General features: G+C 46.7%; 1 protein-coding gene across 7 annotated transcripts in view; it reads right to left on the bottom strand.

Annotated features, from left to right (window-relative positions):
• ADD2 (adducin 2) overlaps nucleotides 1-19,112 on the bottom strand; it is a 113,701-nt gene that overhangs the window by 22,564 nt on the left and 72,025 nt on the right. For all 7 annotated transcript variants that reach the window (XM_073211810.1, XM_073211820.1, XM_073211785.1 and 4 more), the window contains 7 exons: nucleotides 14,591-14,807; nucleotides 12,780-12,918; nucleotides 6,154-6,305; nucleotides 5,638-5,718; nucleotides 3,889-4,038; nucleotides 2,409-2,552; nucleotides 439-537 (listed from right to left, as the gene is read on the bottom strand). In XM_073211810.1, the coding sequence (XP_073067911.1) occupies nucleotides 439-537; nucleotides 2,409-2,552; nucleotides 3,889-4,038; nucleotides 5,638-5,718; nucleotides 6,154-6,305; nucleotides 12,780-12,918; nucleotides 14,591-14,773 (948 nt within the window). In that variant the 5' untranslated portion in view covers nucleotides 14,774-14,807. The remainder of the gene's footprint in view (nucleotides 1-438; nucleotides 538-2,408; nucleotides 2,553-3,888; nucleotides 4,039-5,637; nucleotides 5,719-6,153; nucleotides 6,306-12,779; nucleotides 12,919-14,590; nucleotides 14,808-19,112) is intronic.

Raw genomic sequence — 19,112 nt, 5'->3', positions numbered from 1 at the left:
TGGACTTGACCATGGTTTGCAAACTAACCCCTCCAAACAAAAAAGGAAAAAAGACCTCCTGTGTGGTGTGCAGTGACTGTGCACAGTTGGTTGGAATGGGTACCCCCCAGGTAAGATATGAGCCTGGCCTATTACAGTTACTCCCGCTAACTGATGGGCCCAGGCAGCAACCTGTCCTGGACATGGACCCCAAGATTTGGGTGTTGATTTTTAGACAATGGTGACAAATTCTTTAAAGCTATAAAACCGATGCTAAGTGTGAAACTTTAATAGTATACGGCAGTGCTGAGGCAGAGAAATAGGGAAATAGGGTAAGGCTTTCAGATGGTGAGGCTCGCAGGACTCCCTCAATCACAGCCACTGAGCAGGCCCTCCCTGTGCCCACAGGCCCCTGGTCAGGATCACTCCTCGGCCCAGTTGCTGGAGGAACTTGCTTACCTGTATCTCACATGCAGCCTGCAGGTGGAAGATCTTATAAAACGCCTCCTCCACAGTGTCACCGAGGGCAATCACTCCATGGTTTCTTAGCACCAGGATCTGCAGGGGAGCAAATGAACAGTTAAACTTTAAGCCTTTTAAATTGTAGTTAAGAGTGAGAGATTCTGCATTTTATTCAGATCAATGTCCATATCTGATCCCAGAGCTCTCCCACTGCTTGTTAATTCTCTCTGTACAAACACCCCACCACTACCCCACACAAGATTTTAACCCTAAGAATCCATCCTAAGAAACAGAAGATGTTTTATAACATTGAGACTAAATAGCTTGGTGGATTTCTTTGGACAGCCTGGATTATTAGGTATTAAGAGAATTTAGAAGTCTGAAAAACTGGTGTTTTTTGCTGTTAAAGTGAATGAAATTACTTGATGTCCAATATGAAGGTCCAGTTGACTTGGGAGTCAAAGCTTAGGGCGTGGCTCTCTGAGGGATGCTCTGCAGAAACGGGCGAGTCGCGTCACCTCTCTGGACCTGGGGTTTCCTCTCCATGGACTCAGGGAGGCCCTGGCAGCTCTGTGGCCCCACAGTTCTATGACAGAGCTTGGGTAACCTTCTACTCTTAATTCACTGGTTGTACTCTAGAGGAAATAGAAGCCTAAAGAAACTGAAAGTCTCTCAGCTGATTAGGGGCAGAATTGAAACTAGAACCCAGGAGTTCTCACTGTTGGTGCCATGTTTCTGACTCAGCCAGGGGCAGGCAGGTAAAAGGTGGTGGTGGCGGGGGGCCAAAAATGAATTTCTACCAAGAGCCTAACTCCCCAAGCACCAGAAACTCTTCTTGGTTGCTTTGATCCCTAAGAACTCTATGACACCAGTTGCTTCACACCTGGGAGCTGGAACGCAAACTTATGTGTTGCTCTGTCCTTGCAGACCTGGGCTGAGGCCTGGTGGTCTAATCGTTACATTCTCTCCTGCTGAAAACAGCTGGAGTTTCTTCCTCTCAAGTACCAGAGAAACACAAAGAGATGTTGACTCTGGCCCACAGAAGGTTTTGCAGATAACAAATGCCCACCTCTCAAATTCCTGTAGTATTTCACAAATGTGAACACCCCATCCTTCTCCAGGAACTACTAAAGAGTTCTAGAGAATGCCAGGTGAGAGCAGGCCATCTCCTCGGAGTTAGAGATGGGAAAGCAGGGACTCTCAGGTGGGAAATGACCCAGGCAGCGAGTGCCTTTCGAGGACAGAAGCAAGTGTCTATCAACCTGGGCTTGGCTCTGAAACTTCTACTGATCTGACCACCCCTAATGACATGCTATTATAAAATATGTCTTCAGATTTAAACCAGACAATAGTGAGATCACGTTCTTCTCTATCAAATTATCAAGAAAAAAAAAACACTGAAGTCTGGGGAGACAGCAGAGAAAGAGCACTCTCATGTTCTAGCCACTGGGTGGGGGAGAGGGCAGCTTGGCAATACGAATTTAGAGTTTTATGATATGCATCTCTAGAAATGTATCCTAAGGAAATCATCTCAAGCAATACACAAAGACTTAGCTGAAAACATTTTCACTGCTGTGCTGTTTACATCAAGAGAAAATTCAGGAAAAAAAAAAATCTTCCAATATCCCATCACAGAGGACTGTTCAGGTAAATGGTAGCATAGCCATTCATATTCTGAAGTATAATTTAATAATGTAAAATAGTGATGGAGAAAATAATAACACACAAAGGTGTTTACTATACATTGCTAAGGGGAACAAAGGAGACTATACTTTATGATCCTAGTTAAGTACATAGGAGTATATTTTGGGTGTGTACCAAAACTTAAGGGCACAGTGAGAGAATTTTATTTACTTTTTTGGTTTCTGGGAAACTTCTAAACATTGCCCAATGAACATGTATCACTTGTGATGTTGGTTTGTGACAATCCCACCCCCAAGCATCTTCCCAGAACAGCTGAGCCAAACCTTGCAGGTGGGTCCAAGGCACTTCTGCAGGTTGATCCGATCAGCTTCCTGCTCCATTTCGCCATTGAAGTCATAATAGGCCATGTCCCCCACCAGCAGCGCATTGTGGGAGACGGGCAGGAGGCCACTCTTCATGGCCGACACCTTTAGTGAGATGACTGAAGTTAGCCCCTGCGGGCTCCCCCACTAGTCTGTCTCGTTCGCCCTTTCCTCTGAGTGGCACAGCCATGTTCTACTCTGGGGCCCACGTGGGGAAGGAGCCAGCACACAAGAAAAGCACCTCCCTTTGACTGTCTTCCACCTGGCCGGGGTCTTGCTTTCTGGCTGCTTCCCCTCCTGTCTTTCCTTCAGTTTTCACAGCAACCATGTCAGTATATCAGCTTCCACAGTTGCTCCAGAGAATGCACTCCAGAGAGCTGCTATTGCCACCCCTGCCTTGCTTGCGTCCTAGGACTCTGGGCAGCAGCACTGGCACCAGGCTGGGGCCAAGCAGGACTCAGGGTTCCCTGGGGTGGCTGGTGGAGACCAAGAGCCTTGAGGTCAGTGCAGACACAGCCATGACTTCATTAACGTAGAGTCCCTGTGAGAAGCCCCACTTCACTGACAACATGGCAATGGATGCCAGCGTTAAATCCCCGCTGTAACCCCCATGCCCAGCTCTTTATTAAAAGCAAGGAATGTGGAGACTCCCGCCCTCCTTCACTCACTTCATCCCACAGCTAAGCCGGGGCTCTGCAGAAATGGACACTGAGCACAAACACATCATCCATTCTTGTTCCAAATTCTGGAAGGTCTGAGTGCTTGTCATGGGTGTGTGCTGAGAAAACCAGAGGCCAGTAACAAATCTGCTCTGTCCCTGGAGGTGTGTGGCTGGGGGTCAGTAAGGTGGGGTGCAGGTTGAGGGAACACCAAGAACTTAGGGCCGTAGGAACATGTGGAGAAACAACTCAAGGGCACACCTGCTCCTCAAGGGTACTCCTCCTAGTCTCTCCTGGTTTTTCTTGCTCCTGTCCCCTCCTCTCAGCCCACTCTGGGCTATGAAAAGTGGGCAAGTCCAGGTTCCCACCATCTGATCTTCTATCAAGATCTCTCCTCTAGAGCCTGAGCCATGGGCGGCAGGCACCAGCCCTCACCGGGTCCAACAGGACTGCTCTGAGCTGAAACTCAGGAGGTGCCACCGCCTGGGAAAGTGGCACCAGTTTATCTATGTAGTGGGGCGGGGGATGCAGTGGGGCAGACATTATACACCTTTACCTGATCCCCTCAACCAAGACTTCCGTAGCTGAAAGAATGGAGAGGATTACGGTCCCCTCTTGGGGTGGTGTCCTTACCTCACCTTGGCCTGAGTTCCAGGAAATCTTTCCAGAACTGTTTCAAACTCTCTACTAGCCTAGGGAGAGGGGGGTCATGTCTTTCCTCTAAGAGACTCTCTGAGTAGCCAGCTTCGGAGAGGGAACGTGGCTGAGGAGCAGGCACTCACCGCCGCCGTGGCTGGCGTGTGCAGGTGAATGACGCACCGCACGTCGGGTCTGGCTGCATAGATGGCCGAGTGCAGACAGAAGCCAGAGGTGTCCACTGGGAAGCAGCTGCTGCCCTTCTCCACCACCTCGCCCAGAATGTTCACCTTGATCTGGGCCACAGAAGAGAGACTTATGGCTATAGGGAAGGCAGAGGCCCCTCCAGTAGGCTGCACATGCCTACCCACCAGACTTCATTCATTCCACCACACCCTGAGCAAGACTGGGCTTGGTGTTGGGAGAAAAAGCCCAGAGCAGGCCCTTGGGGAGTGCACTGGCTGACAGCAGACACAGGGGACTATAATTCAACACAAAAAATGCTCATCTTTCTCAGTCTTCACTGTGCATAAAAGTCCTGTCAAAATGCAAACTGATGCAGTAGGCCAAGAATGGGGCCTGTGATTCTGCATTTCTAACAAGTTCCCAAGTGAACAGAAACTTGATCATACCACTCACCCACTTACAATGCTTCAGAGGTTCTACATGTCCGGCAGAATAAAGCCAGAGCACCAAAACAGAGCCTCAGTGCCACTCATCATCTGCTCCTCATCCCCTTCCCAGCCTCACCCCCAGCCAGTGAATATGTGAGCCACACTTGGCCACTACCTGTCCTCCCAAGCGCACCAGGTCAGGCATGCATCTAGCCTTCGTGAGCAACGCACTCTTGCCAAATCCCTGCTGCCCAACCTGTCCCTGCCTCCTGGCCTAAGTCTGCTGTGGGCCCCTGAGGTCTCCGCTCTGTCACCCGAGAGGCCCCACCAACCTCCTACAGCACCCACTGGGCCTGTGCCCTCTCCCCAGGCCATGCTTCCTTCGTCTCAGAACACTCTCACTCTAGAGTTTCATCCCCAATTGCCTCACCTGCTCCCCCAACCAGACCAAGAACTCCTTAAAGACAGAGCCTGTGCTGTCCTTGTGTTGTGGTCCTAGTCCTTGGCCATGACCTCCATGGGAGGCCCTGTGCAAGTCACTTACCATCCTTTCCTCCTTGTAAAGGGGACTTTGCAGTCCTTGAGGTCCTGTCCTGCCCAGATATGCCAGGATTTCTCAGCCTGCTCTTTTAACGGAGCACCTGGACTCAACATGTGAGTGTGTCTCAGGCCTGGCAGAGGCCCCGAGGTGGCACCCTCCTCTCCCAGGCACACAGCCACAGAGCGGCCCATGCATCTAAACACCATTGGGCGTCAACTGCTTCTGAGACAGTCCTTTCTACTGCTTTCCTCCTCCCACCGTGAGATCTTTCTTGATTGAAACCAACTTCTGGAAATTTCTTCCTACCACATCTAAAAGGAGCAGGAGAATGGGAAGGGGTCCCAGGAGCAATCCCTAAAGGCTCAGTACTAGACGAGTTTTGCATGGTTTTGGGACAAAGCATGGGCTGTGGCTCTAACGTACCCCCAATCCAGGAAGGCCTCCCCACTCCTAGCCTTTGTGGTCCAATCTCTGGGTCTGGGGACTCCAGGCCCATCTCTCGTCCCTCCTCCCTCCTACCGCACTTTCTGACTGCACCTCACGTGTGGTCTCATGGCCACATCATGCTCTGGGCACTCAGTTGCTTTGGTGTACGTGTGTCTTCTCTTCCCCACCAGACTGCAAGCTCCATGAGGGACAGGACTGCAGGGGCCAATGTGGAGATGACCTTCTCTGAAGGAGCAGAGCGGGAGCTGTCATTTCAGTAAGGAATGGGCAGTGGGACACCAGGCTGTACTCACCAGGCTGGAAGCTGTGACCTCGCTGCAGGAAACTCCCTTCGGGCTCATCAGGAAGTGGTCCTGCTCCTTGCTGACTCTCAGCTGGTGGAGACACACATTCTCAGTGGCAAGGAGGGAGAGGGGTCATTTCCAAGGATACTCTTCTTAAACCCTTTCTTACCCTGAATCCACTGCACTCGAACCTCCCTCTCAAGAACCCTTATCTCCCTTCTGACCCCTCAGAGATGAAGAGGACTCAGCCTTTATTTGGCACTGGGAAAATGGAACTACAATAGGAAGCTCCCAATGGTCAAGGGCAGCCCTAGAAACAGGGTCCAGGAGCCCATGGCTCCTCAACCACAGGGTGGGTTATCTATTTCAGGTAATCACACTGGTTAGGAACCTTGAAGGGGCTCACTCAATTTTGACCAAAGGCCCCCAGTGGTGCCACGGCCATGCCAAACATCAGGAACTCTCCCTTCGGGTTTTGTGGGGACCACACACAGGGCTTCCCCCACTCCAAGATGCCCTCCTCACCGTGACATAGGTGTCACTCAGCTGAGCCCAGCCATAGAGGTCCAGGAGCCGGTAGACACTGCTGATCTTGCACCGCATGAGCCGCTCCCCCTTGGCCAGGTTCAAGGAGTCAGCTGTGTGGAGGTCGTTGATGGGCGTCACCACAGAGAAGTCTGCAATTGCACAGAGTAGCCCTCAGGCCAGGGGCTTCCATCCACCACCTCCCGACCCCACCCTCCTTGGCCCTGGTCTTTTCCAAATTCTCACTGGTTCTACAACTGCACAAGAGATTCTGCAGGCAGGGAATTAAACATTCTTTGACCCTTACTAGGGGAGAAAGTCCACAGAATGGAGAGCTGTGCTCAACAAAGTCCTCTGCTTATTTGGGTAAAGATGGCATTGCTTTTGGACAAAAATCATGGCAAGACTTCATGTTTGGGTTCTTGGAATGCTAAACTTACCATAAATTCAAAAACTGACACAAAAATATATGGGATGAAAGCAAGAATACATTTCTGAGCAGAAATATGTGTACATTTCATTAGTTAGTTTTAATGAAGTTGTTAATAATCATCAGGCCTGCTCTTATCATACTGTTTTAACTATACCATGTAATGCAACTTTTTCTCTGCCTTGGAAATAGGGCAGACAGAAAGCCACGTCAGCCAGGAAGTAAATGCCTCAACTTTTTCTGACAAGTCATAAACTTCCAGAAGTTAGTGTGGCTGTGGCTGGATGGAGGACTCAAGGACTCAGGCAGGCCACATCTGCTCCCTTCCCTCCGGATATGCAGTTCCTTGATGGTTATTTTTGGTTCTTTCTGGGAATCTGGTGTGGGGTGGTGTAGAAGGGATTTGCAAATGGGCCTAGACAGTTTGACAGTCCTGTCCTTACATCTAGGAGATGACCTCCATTCTGTCCCATTAACCATGATGACTGCTACCTGAATGCCTCAGGAAGGCAGGAGAGGGCATCTGAGCCCCAGCTCTCTGATCAATCAGTGTCCAGGAACTAATAAAAGAATCAATAGGAAAGGGTTCCTGCTTAAAATGTCTGGCTGGGAGCCTTCTGATGCTGCCTTTCCCAGAGTCCCACTAAAAACTTTAATGGATTAAAATGCCCCTTGGAAGCTTCTACCATTTCTATAAACCTCACTGCTGTACAATGTGGTGCATGTCCTGCATCCGGTTTGCCACTAGTGGACATGACGAGGTGGTCTGGGAATGTGCGGGTGGACTGGGTGCTGCTGGGCCTAAGCAAGCAGAGCGAGGAAAGCAAGTCTCAGACACTGCGTCAGGAGAACACACCCAAAGGGCCTGTCCCACCAGAGGTGGGACACCTCCAGGGCCTGTGCCAGCAAACACAGTTGACAGGGACAGAAGTAGTCCAAAGGCTCAGCTGAACTGGCAAGAAAACTAACAACAAAATTCCAAAATCAAGGATTTCTAACTCATATTGGCCAGTCTGGGATCCCTTCTGCCTCTCTGCATTCCCCAGGCAAGAAATTACCTCTCTGCTTCATCCCTGGCAACAACAGGGAGGCATATCAAAAGCATAAGGCCCCAGGCAAGCCAGGCAGGGTGGTCTATTATAGGGAGAGTCTTCAGACCGGAGTTCTTTTCCTCCTTTTCTTACCAATAATAAGGAGTCCCAGCGATAGGAGGCCAGCATAGGTCTGTAAACACCCTCTCCATCACGACCTCGTGTCCTGTACCAGAGCCCCCCTCCCCCACCCCGCCACGCTTGCCATGAGGGTTGCCCCACCCACAGGCCCTAGGCGGAGGAGACCCGCTCTACAGGAGTCCCATCCTCTGCTCTCAGGGTCTTAATAGAAACAATGCTTAGTCTGACCAGTCTCACAAAAGTTAGGGTAGCTGAACATCAGATTTATGACTCAGATATGAGTCATTTATTCAAAGTACCTAGGAAAGCACAGAAAAAAGATGACAACTCACCAAACTCCCTGAAAGCTAAGACTGAAGGACACCCTACTGAAAAGGAACCAAAACCCAAAAAACAAAACACATTCTAAGGACCAAGGAGCTGGAGAAAGAGAAACCTAGCTGGGCTTGAACTCATAACACTTGGAACTCCCCCGACCCCCAACATTCCCTGACTCGGATGCTCCGGATGTGCACCAACCGCATTTTCAGGCATCTAACATCTTCCTGACAGATGCTGCTCATTCTCATTGAGGCAGTGGGAATGCTGGTCAGCCCTATTTCTCAAAAGGAAGAGTATAAAGTCAGAGACATGAAAATGATGAGAAAGAATATGATAGATAATGCGAGACAAAGACCAGAGAGCCAGCATATAGATAATTAGATAATCTTTTTTCAGATCCATGTTAAAAACTGCAAGGATATAACTGCTATCCAGGGAAAAGTCCATAAAAAGAAAAAACCTACAATTACATGCTTCCTGACAACATTTCTGAAATACAAGGATAAGGGGGAAAATCCACAAGCATCTAGAAAAAAATTCATTACTTACAAAGGAACAAAATATAGGCTGTTTCAGATTTCTCTGCTGTAGCAACAGATGCCAAAAGACAGTGCCAAGGCTTACACAGAACAAACACTAAGGTGAAGTGACATGAAACAGGTAAAAATAAACAGATCACCAAAAGTATGCTAAGTAAATATAAAGAAAAATAAACATAAGTCATAATATTATCAAAGTAGAAGTCAAGGAATGCAATCTCTTTTTGGACAAAACGGCATTTTTGTAGGGCATTTATACAGATTAAAGGAATATCTACATAGCTATAGCTATAAAGAACTCTGATGTTTGAATAGCACTTCATCAAGATGTACAAAGCAGAAGTTATCAGAAATATACAGAGAAATGAACAGAAATCAAATATAGTGGGAGACATAATACAGCTATCATTTTTTTATAAAACCAGAAATACTAAAGATAGAGATTTTTAAATAAAAACCTAAAAATAGAGTCTATACCCATACTTCATTTGAAAATATTAGGCTACAAAGAAAATCTCAACAAATCCCCAACATAGACATTAAAACATAATACAATAGAAGTAAACATTACCAATAAATCTTTCAAAGAATATAAGTTCAACCACTTGGAAATGAGAAAACACACTTTCAGAGAGTTCTCAGAACAAAAATAAAATCAAAACAGCACCTGACAACTACCTGAAAATTAACAGTAAAGGAAAAACTATATGTCGAAATTCATGGGGTAAGACCAAACTATACACAGAGAAAAAAATACTCATAGCCTTAAATGTTTTTGTTACTCAATTAAATAAGAAAATAAATCAAATCCATTTTATTCTATTCAATAAAAATACAAAGAACTAAATAAACCAAACAACAGTGATGTAAAAGAATTAATGAACATAAAAACATAATCAATGAATTGGGAAATGAAAACTTAGAAGAACCAACATGTAAATTCATGAGTTGGTTTATGTGAGATCTATAAACAAACTAACATCTGGATTGGCCAGTAAATACAAAGTGGGAATACACAGCACCAGGAATGAGAATGGGATGTCACCTCAGCCACAATGAAAGTTTAAGTGACAAAAACAGTATTGCCAATCACAACTAGTAATTTTGAAAAGTTCTATGAAATGGATTATTTTATGAAAAATAGATGACCAAAATTTACTTAAGAAGCAGCAGAGTAAATTTTTAAAGAACCTGGGTGAAACTGAGAAAGATAGATGGTTTAAAATGTGCTAGAGCTGGAGGTCCTTACAAGTGATAATACATCTTCAAGGAACAGAGACTCCATCAAAGCAAAGAAAAGGGTGGGATCACCCTGATTCAACTTAGGAAATCATAGCCTGAATGCCAACACAAAAGAAGACTGGCCCAAAAGTAAAATGCTGACCAACCTCATGTGTGAATATGGAGGCAAAAGTCCTTAATAAAATTTTAACAAATCAAATCCAGAAGAGTAGTTTTAAAAGAATATATCAAAACCAGGGATGATTTATTTCAGGAATGTAAAAAAAGAGTTCAATATTCAGAAATCTATTAATAAAATTCATCACATCAACAGTTCAGGGAAAGAAAAATCAATAAACACCCCAAACGCATTTTATAAAATTCAACATCCATTTCTGAGAAAAACCTATATTGAACTAAAAAGATATTTCCTCAACATAATGAAGAATAACTATTTCAACTCTTGTGGAAAAAAAGATTTCCATTAAAGTCAGAAACAAGACAAGGATGATTACTCTCTGATCTATTATTAAACATTATTCTAAGAGGTCTAATAATTGCAATAAGAAACCTGGGAAAATAAACAAAACAGTAAATGTTGGAATGAAAGATACAAAATGACCATGATTTGCAGATGATGTGATTTTTCTATATATAAAACCCAAAATAATTAACTGAGAAGATAAGAGAATTTAGAAGTGCGATCAGGGGCTGGCTTAAATACATATATTCATTAGCTTCCCTAGATGATGGCTGTAACCACAAAGAAAACTGAATGGAGCATCTTTCAAAATAACAAATTACATAAAATTTCCAGGATAAACACAAGAAATTAGTAGGGAGTATATGAAAATAACTTTTCTGATGGACTAAAAATAAATAGAAGACACATCATTTCTGGAAAGATTTAAAGTTCATTCATGAAAGTACTTTTTATGCACCTACTATGTGTCAGCTACTTTTCTAAGTCCGGGACACTACTCTAGGATATAAACATACACATATCCTTTCCCTCAAGGAGCTTACATTCTAATATGGTAATTTAAATTTATAAAGTCTCCACCAGATTAATGTATTCACTTAATGTAATCCCAATTAAAATACCAAAAGGAGTTTTTTGAGATGGATGGGGAGACTTGATAAAATACTTGCAGTTATTTTAAAGAATCAAGTTGTACAAAGAGTTGGGAAAAACCAGCAAATGAATGATGAAGGGTATTTGTCCCATCAGATGATAAAACATGGGGAAGGTGTTTCTAAGCATGAGATCAAGGGCAGAACAGAGTTCAAGGAAAAGAGCAATGGATTCAACTAAATGGAAATGAAAGAATTATGTACCACAAGAACACCATAAAGAACATTAAAAGGCAAAGGAGCCACTGGAAAAAAAACTGCAATCTATATGACAGACAGTAGGGAAATTGCCTTACTTTGTAAAGATTTAAAAATTTGTAAGAAAAGAATAAGCAAGTAGGAAAACTGGCAAAAGATGTGACAGGCAATTTACTACTAAATGAAAATTATGTAGTAATTTTATCATTAGTAATCAAATAGATGCACATTAAAACACAAATAAAGTACCTTTATATCACCTATGAAATCATGAGGATGAAACAAATATAAGATAGACAGATGAGAGTGGAGAAAATGGGCACTCTGGTGGGAATGTAAATTAGCTCCATCTCTCTCCGGGTAATCTGGCATTACGCATTAAAGTCTTTAAAACATGTGTAGAATTCAGTCTAGCAATTCACTTCTCATAATTTGTCTTAATATAATCACAAATATGATCACAGACTTATTTACAAGGATATATACTGCATTGTTAATAAAAGGAAAAGCTGGAAATGACCTAAAAGTCCAAATGTGGGAAATTGATTAAATGAACTGCCACATTCAGCCATGTCATAGATTAACATATGCCTGCCAAAAATAATATTACAGAACCAGTTTTGTTATGTGAAAAATCAGTCAAGATATATTAAAGCTATCAAACTTGTATGAATAATGTGATTCCATCTTTGTTTGAATATCCTATATATATTCAGAGAAAAAGGCTGGAACAATATACACCAAAATATTGACAAGAGTAATTTCTTGGTTGTAAAAATACAGTACAGTGATTTTTATTTCATTTTCTTGATTTCCCTAAATTATGTCACCATAATCCTGTATTCATCATGTTGAGGAGGAAGTATTTTTTGCTGTTTCTTAAAAGTTGGGGACAAAGCTTCAGCTCCCAGGAAGATGGGCTCATGGTTAGCCCTGGCTGCTCCTGGCCCTGACCTATGGAGTCAGGTAGGCCTGTCTGGTGGGGCCTGTCTAGTGGAGACACTGGCTTCAGTGGCCTGCTCCCATCCCCACCACTTCATCTCCAAGGGAGTGTGGCTCCAGCAGACTGAGGACAGGGCAGCCTGAGTCAGGGAATGCTGCTAGCTGCTGATACACAAATAATCTTCTTGGGTCCTGTACCCATAGCTAGAGTGACAGGAGCAAAATCCTCACTCTCCACTCCTGGGGTTATCAGCAAAGGCCAGGTACGAGACCTTGAGTTGCAACCTTCATGCTGATACACTTATGAGGGGTTGGAGTGGGGGTCATGTGTATGCTACCCTGCCTCTCAGAGCAGTGATGCCCTGTTATCCTGCCCCCTTCTCCCCAGGATCAGAACTTGGTTCTTCCCTAAGTCACCACCACCATGCCCTCCTATTTCTGGGCATCAGGGAGAACTCCCCTGTGGGTCTTTAAGTCACAGCAGCATCAGAAGCCGAGCCAGGTACCTTTCTGGCTGCTGCTCAGCTACCCCAGGCCTGCTAATTTAAGTGCACAGCTCATTCCTCACTCTGTAGCCTGGCAACCACAGGCTTCTTGCTGCTCCTTCCTCCCTTCTCCTCCTGACTTCCTCCACCTCTGCTCCTGGCAGCTCCCCAGCTCCCCACGTACTCATGGAGGATGTTGGGAAGACAGCGTGGGAGGTGCTGGCCATAAAGTCCGCGATCTGCCGCAGAGCCCAGATGTTGGAGGAGTTGTTCCCCTTCTTCATCTGTTCCTGGATGAGGCCCTCCAGCTCCTCCCTGAAAGACTGAAGCAGACCCCCAGCTGTTGGTCCCCCAGTGGGTCTCACGCAGGAGACTAAGGGCCCCCTTCCTAGCCCAGGGTCAGTGAGGTCAGGGCCACACTTGGGATCCCTGGGCCTCAGAGGACATCAGGAATTGCACTGGGACCTCAGGAGCCTCCCTAAACTGGTTCGGTGGCATGACCAGGAGATGCTGGGAATGGATCCAGTCCCCCTTGCCCTGGGGGGTAGTCCTCCAGATTCCAGGGAGGACTACTTACTGTTTCTAAGTGATAGTCAAGACTGCTCCACATTCTCAGACACAGCAGGACTTCACTTTAATGATTAAGAGACATTTTATAAGGCAGAACCATCTTCCCTGTCCATTACCCATGCCTATGGCCTCTTCTGGACCTCAGTTTCCCCACATTCAGAAGGATTTGATCTCTCAGGTCACTTCTACTTCTGAATCCCACTACTCTAAGGCAGGCTTTTCAGTCTCATCAGATCACACACGCCACCAGCTGGGACACTCAGGAGGAAAAACACAGCCATTTAGTGTTGGTGAATCTACAAAAGGACAGAAGCATGAACTCCTGTCCCCATCTCTGGCCTGAGAATACAGTCCCATCCTTCAGGGCCCAAAACATGGGTTGGTATTAACTCTGCCACTTCTCCTACCACACCAGCCACTCTCCTAGGCACACTCAGGTTTTTCCATCAATCCCAAAGCCTTTAGCACCTGCCATATTCCTCCACAACAATGTCACCTGTCACCAAGACCTCAGGCCCATCCCCTCTGACTGTGCTCCTCTGAGAGGCCTGAGCATCTACTCTGCTCTCAACCAGGGCCACGCACAGCCCTACATGCCCTGGCTCGCTGAAGCCCAGTGAGGGCTGAGGCAGAGCCTGCCCTGGCATGTTCCTGGAGATGCCAGCTCCAACCTGAGCTTCCCAGCACTTAGGTCACACAGTTTCCTGAGGACTCCCCAGCATTACCACCCTGACTTCCATTGCCTCCTTCCACACTGCTCTTCCTCCCCAACCACAGCCTACATCGCCTCCTCCTTCAGTGATCCATTAGGCCTGTGCTCTGTCCTTCTCAGTATCCTCCACCTGCCTCAATGATGAGCTGTGGACTCAAGTCTGGGACCACGGTGGGGTGAGCACGACTTGCCTTCCCCAGCCCCTGTCCCACAGCCTCTGTACACTCCACTCTCCCCACTTCTCGGGGCTTCCAGGCCCTCTTCACCTCCATCCTGTGGATGTCAGCCTTACTGCCTGGCAGTGAGTTCTTTCAGTGTTCAGACAGGGAGCCCCTATCCTCCCACGTGGCACCACCTGCTGGCCTCTGGTTTCCAGGTATATGCCTCTTCACCATTACAGCTTTTGGTGAGAAGGGAAAGTAAGACTAGAAGCTGAGGCTCACAAGGGGCATAGGAAGAGGAGCTGGGGCTCCTGTCTCCCAGACCCACCTCCTCCTGCCACCAAGCCAAGGTTTTGCCATCCACCAGTGACTAGGAAGAGAATCAAACACCCACACGACCAGACCCCATCTTGCTCAATGGCCTTAAAATTGCTACGACCCTGAGCAAGGGGAAGGGAGGTTCTTTATCTTTAGGTTTGTCCAGAGGAATCAGCGCCATCCGCCTCCCCGCCCCTACTCCTCCCCCGGGCGCCCAGCCAGCAGCCGGCTCACTGGGCTCCGCAGGATCATGGTGACCCGCTTCTTCTGCTCCATCAGGTTGAAGTCCTGCCGCAGGTCCGCCGCACGGCTGCGAAGGCGCAGGTACTCAGGGTCGTCCTCGGAGAAGCGGTCGAAGTACTGCTGCTCCTGCGGGGGCGGCGGGGAAGCAGCCTCGGGGACAGTCTCCTCACTCATCGTCCTGGTGGGTTTACGATCCACTCCCGGAGCCCTGCGGAGAAGGGGGAAGGGAAGTGGACAGGTCGGTGCTCCCAGGCAGGGTACCCATTTCCCGAGGCCGAGGGGCCGGATTCGGTCGCAGTCACGGTGGCATGCAGCTCTTCCCCGCGCCCGCCGAGCCCCGGGGTTAGAGGGCAGGGCGCAGGCAGCCGCCGAGCTACAGGGGGCGCTTATGCACCACCGGACTGAGTGACAAATACGGCAAAGGCGCCAGGGCCTCCGCCCTCCCTGACAGACCCACCAGATTAGACCGCCGCGCTCCGGACGGAGCAGACAGTTCCTCAGGGGCAAGCGGGACCTGCAGACTTTTTTGAGCGTTTCCGTGATGCAGACCTACAGAGTGTGAAGCTATTTGCTGGGAATTAGTACTTCATCTAAAATGCAAACCGTCTAAGAAGTCCCCTAAAAAAAATGTGGCAGGAAATTCACAGAGAAAGCTGGAAGGAGAACAGGAACTACTGAAAGGTGGGAGACGCTTTGGGCAATGCTTTTCCAAACAAGGTGGACTTTGTTCTGGCCTCTGGAAAAGAATTATTGGTGAATCTGCATAAACGTGTCTTAATGCAGAATCAGATTCTTAGTCCAAGTTTAAAAGAGGTGTGCACTTTTTATTAATGGGAAATTAGTTTCTCCCAAAGCCCACTAAATATGTATTTAGAAATGGTAAGAGAATTAACCACTGTTTGAAGGGCACCACTTTGTCCAGAGTCCCACATATCTTAACCCGATCCTGGAATGAGCACCAGGACAGTCTTTGGAGAGTTGGGAGGGGGAAAAGCAACAGGTTTTTTCTACTCAAGCTTGCTTTTTGAAATGCCTGACAGAGAATGAAGGAATGTCTTCTCTTGCTGTGTTGGAGCCCTTCTGAAGAAGCAGGCTGTAGCTCCAGCCTCCACTGCCCAGCTCTGCGGCTTTGGCCACACCTGTCTCCCTTTGCGTGTCAGCATGGGAGGCCCTCAGATCTGTACTACATGCCCTTCAACACAGGGCAGCCATACAGAGCTTCGGCCTCATCCGTCTTGGCTGATCCCCTCCCTTCTCCGCAACAGACAGGAAGTGCCTTGACTGAAGGATGATTAGCTTTTGAACAGGAGTAAGGAATACTAACAAAAGTATCATAAGGGCCCAGACACCTGGCTTTCATCCTTAACCTGCCCCTCGGTCACTTTACCTCCCCAGGTTCCCAACCCACAAGGCGGAGTGCTTTCTATTTCTCTCAGAGTTCCTGGTCTCTCTGGTCCTGCTCTTCCCTCTCCATGGATCCTGTCAAGCCTTAACTTTTATTCCAGCTAGCTGCTCATTATGAAAGCCCGGAAAGCCTATTCTTGTCTGTGAGCTGTCTGTGACCTCTTCCATCTTTGTCAGGACACTGCCTACACCGTACAGTTCCTCTGAGTGGGGTGGGTGGGGTGATGCGCTAGGGTAGAGGAAGAGTGGACATCTACCCTATCAGCCCAGCACATGCAAGCAATTTGTTTTTCCTCCCAAGGTCCCTCCTTCCTTTTATCCCCCTTTTGGGGATAAGCAAATAACAAGTTCAAGGGAGGGCACAGGTACAGAAGGGCCAGCTGATAACCTAAACCCCTGGCCTTGAGCAGTGTTTCTCAACCTTGGGGGCACACTGGAATCACCTGGGGAACTTTAAAAAAGGCTGACATCAGAGATCTTAATGGTACTAGTCTCGGGTGTGACCTGGACATCAGGATTTTTAAAAGTTCCCTAGGTGATTCTGACAGGCAGCCAGAGTTGAAATACCACTGGCTAGATGTTAGTGGTTGTAAAATGTTATGGAAGGCATCCACTCCAGGTATTGGCCATCTCTAGCAAGTCTGCAAGGTGGCACAAAGCCTCATGTTTCTAATGCTGGTGCCAGGCACCACTTCCCATGGATATAAGAGATTTTGAAAGGAATTTTGATCCCAATTGTAAAGATAATGAAACGTGACCTTTTTAAAGAGTTAATTTGCTTTTAAATTTTTTTTAAAGTGTGTTAAAAATATTACACAATTAGAATTTACATATATATATAGTATAAGAATGAACTCATTACCTTATACCTGGGAGAATGTCCCTCCCACTCCAAACCACCTGCCACCATACACTTGACATGGGACAGCAAGAGTGCTCCAAATGCCACTACAGCCTGCTTTTGCAAAGTTGCAAAAGCATGACCTCTGACCTTAACTCTTTCACTGACTCGTCATCTCCATATGAATCCCCTCACCACATCTCCCCAACCAGCACCAGCCTACCAGTCCTACAGATGACATATTTGGTTTCAAAAAATGGGGTATGGAAGAAGGGGTATTCTGGGAGTGGCAGCTGACACAAAAATTCTCTAAAGAACAATTTTGAAACAGATTTGGCAGGTTGTTTGAATGGCTGAAGTTGTACTTAGTAACACTTACGCCAGGTTCTTCATCTAAGTGAAGAAGAGTGACTGAGTGTCAAGGATGTTTCCGGTGGAATTAGCTCTGGACTAGAAGTCAGCCTGCAATGTTGCTCCAATTCTATCATTCTCTAGCTGCACAGACTTTGATAAGTAATTTGTGCCTGCATCTCGCTTTGTCCATTTCTAAATGAGGGAGCGATTGAATGACCTCTGGGCCCCCTTCCAGCTCTGATATTCTATGGAGAGAGACTGATTCATCTCAACAAGGCAGAAGGATGGAAGATCTAGGTTTCTTGGAGAAAAAAACCTTTTTCCTGCACTTCTTCCTCTCCCTCAAGCCAAACGGCAAGAGAAAAACATCTGCAGAGAACACATATGACCTCCTAATAGTTGCCTTAAGGGTGCAAATCAACCCCGTGTGCATGGGGAGAGTTAACTTCATCATGTTCCCAGACAGCCTCATCCCTGGAACTTGGGCAACAGGGATTGTGAGGTCAAACACAATGGGAATACATCAAAGCCATGCAGACGTGTGGTCACCACCCAGATTCTGCTGGCCAGACAGCACTGAAAACGAAAATTCTAGAGGCACTGCACCACTGCACCCCATCGCTTTTAACTCTCTTTGGAACATTCACAGACCTAAATCTTTGATGTTGTTTTTAAAACAGCAACAAGCAACCTCACAATGGGTGCACTAGAGATAAGCATGGGACTGAGCCCCCTGCATTCCTTCTGACTCAGGTCCCTCCAGTTCCAAAACCACTTGAACTCCCAGCTTCTCTGGGACTGGGATCATTTTCGCCTGCACAGCCTAGTACTGAGCCTTCCTAGCCTTAATCCTTTCCATTCCGGCAGGAAAAAGCTGCATCTCCCCTCCTCCCCTTGGAGAGGCTGCATTTTACAGGAACAGGTCTGTGAAGGCTCTAAAGTAGCTCCTCTCTCCCCAAAGCACAAGGAATGAAGATGTTCTGGGCTAATGGAGAGGAGTCCTTGCCTCCCAGGCCTGCCTTTACTTCTTAGAGCTCAGCCCCTGAGAGCTGCTCCAGAGGTGCTCCGATGAGGGTGGGGTTGGAAATGGAAGCCCTGACTCCCTCACGGTAACGGGCCTGGGCAAACCCTTTGGCTTTGTGAATCAGAAGTATCATTTTGTGCTTGTTCCTTCCATTCCCCAAATGTCCTGTAGATGACCAAAGTGTGTGCAGTGTAGCTTAGTGGCTAAAAGTATGGACTCTGAAATAAGACAATGAGTTAGAATCTCAGTTATCACACTTGTTAGCTGTGTGGCCTTGGGCAAGTTACCTAACCCCTCTGTGCTCCAGTTTCCCCATATATAAAATGGGCACAGCAACTATTTAACTACCTCTTTAGGTTGTTATGTGGATTAGATGAGTTAATGTATATAAAGTACTTAAAATAGTGCCTGGTGCATAACAAGTACTATTAAGCATTTGCTCTTATTATGTGTCATTTAGCACCTAGAATCATCATAGCATTAGGAAGTCAAGCAATGAGAGGCTTATGATTCAACTGTAAACAGGTGCACACTAAATAACTATAATTATATGTTTTAGTCCAAAAAACTAATTCAATCTTGAGCACTATTAACAAAAAGAACATCCAGAAAAAGACTGACAAGAACACCTAGCTCTCTGACCAGATAATGGGAGCACATCAACCTGGAGATCACAAAAAAGAGGGTAAGCAGGATGCTGAAGATCAGAGGAGGCCAGAGCTTACTGGGCCAGGTGTGACATGTAGAACATGGGGGCCTTTGTCCCAGGTTCCTGGCACAGAGCTTCAAAAACCTGTGGGATTTCTAAAATGTCCAGAACACTTTAGGGGTGTCTTTGTTACTCATCATAGCCCCTTTCACAAATCTGAGTTGATGCTAATGAGGTGACT

Source organism: Manis javanica, chromosome 1 (assembly GCF_040802235.1).
Source record: "Manis javanica isolate MJ-LG chromosome 1, MJ_LKY, whole genome shotgun sequence".
Taxonomy (NCBI): Eukaryota; Metazoa; Chordata; class Mammalia; order Pholidota; family Manidae; genus Manis; species Manis javanica.
Note: the sequence above shows the minus strand (reverse complement) of the source record. Positions and strands in the feature narration are given on the sequence as shown.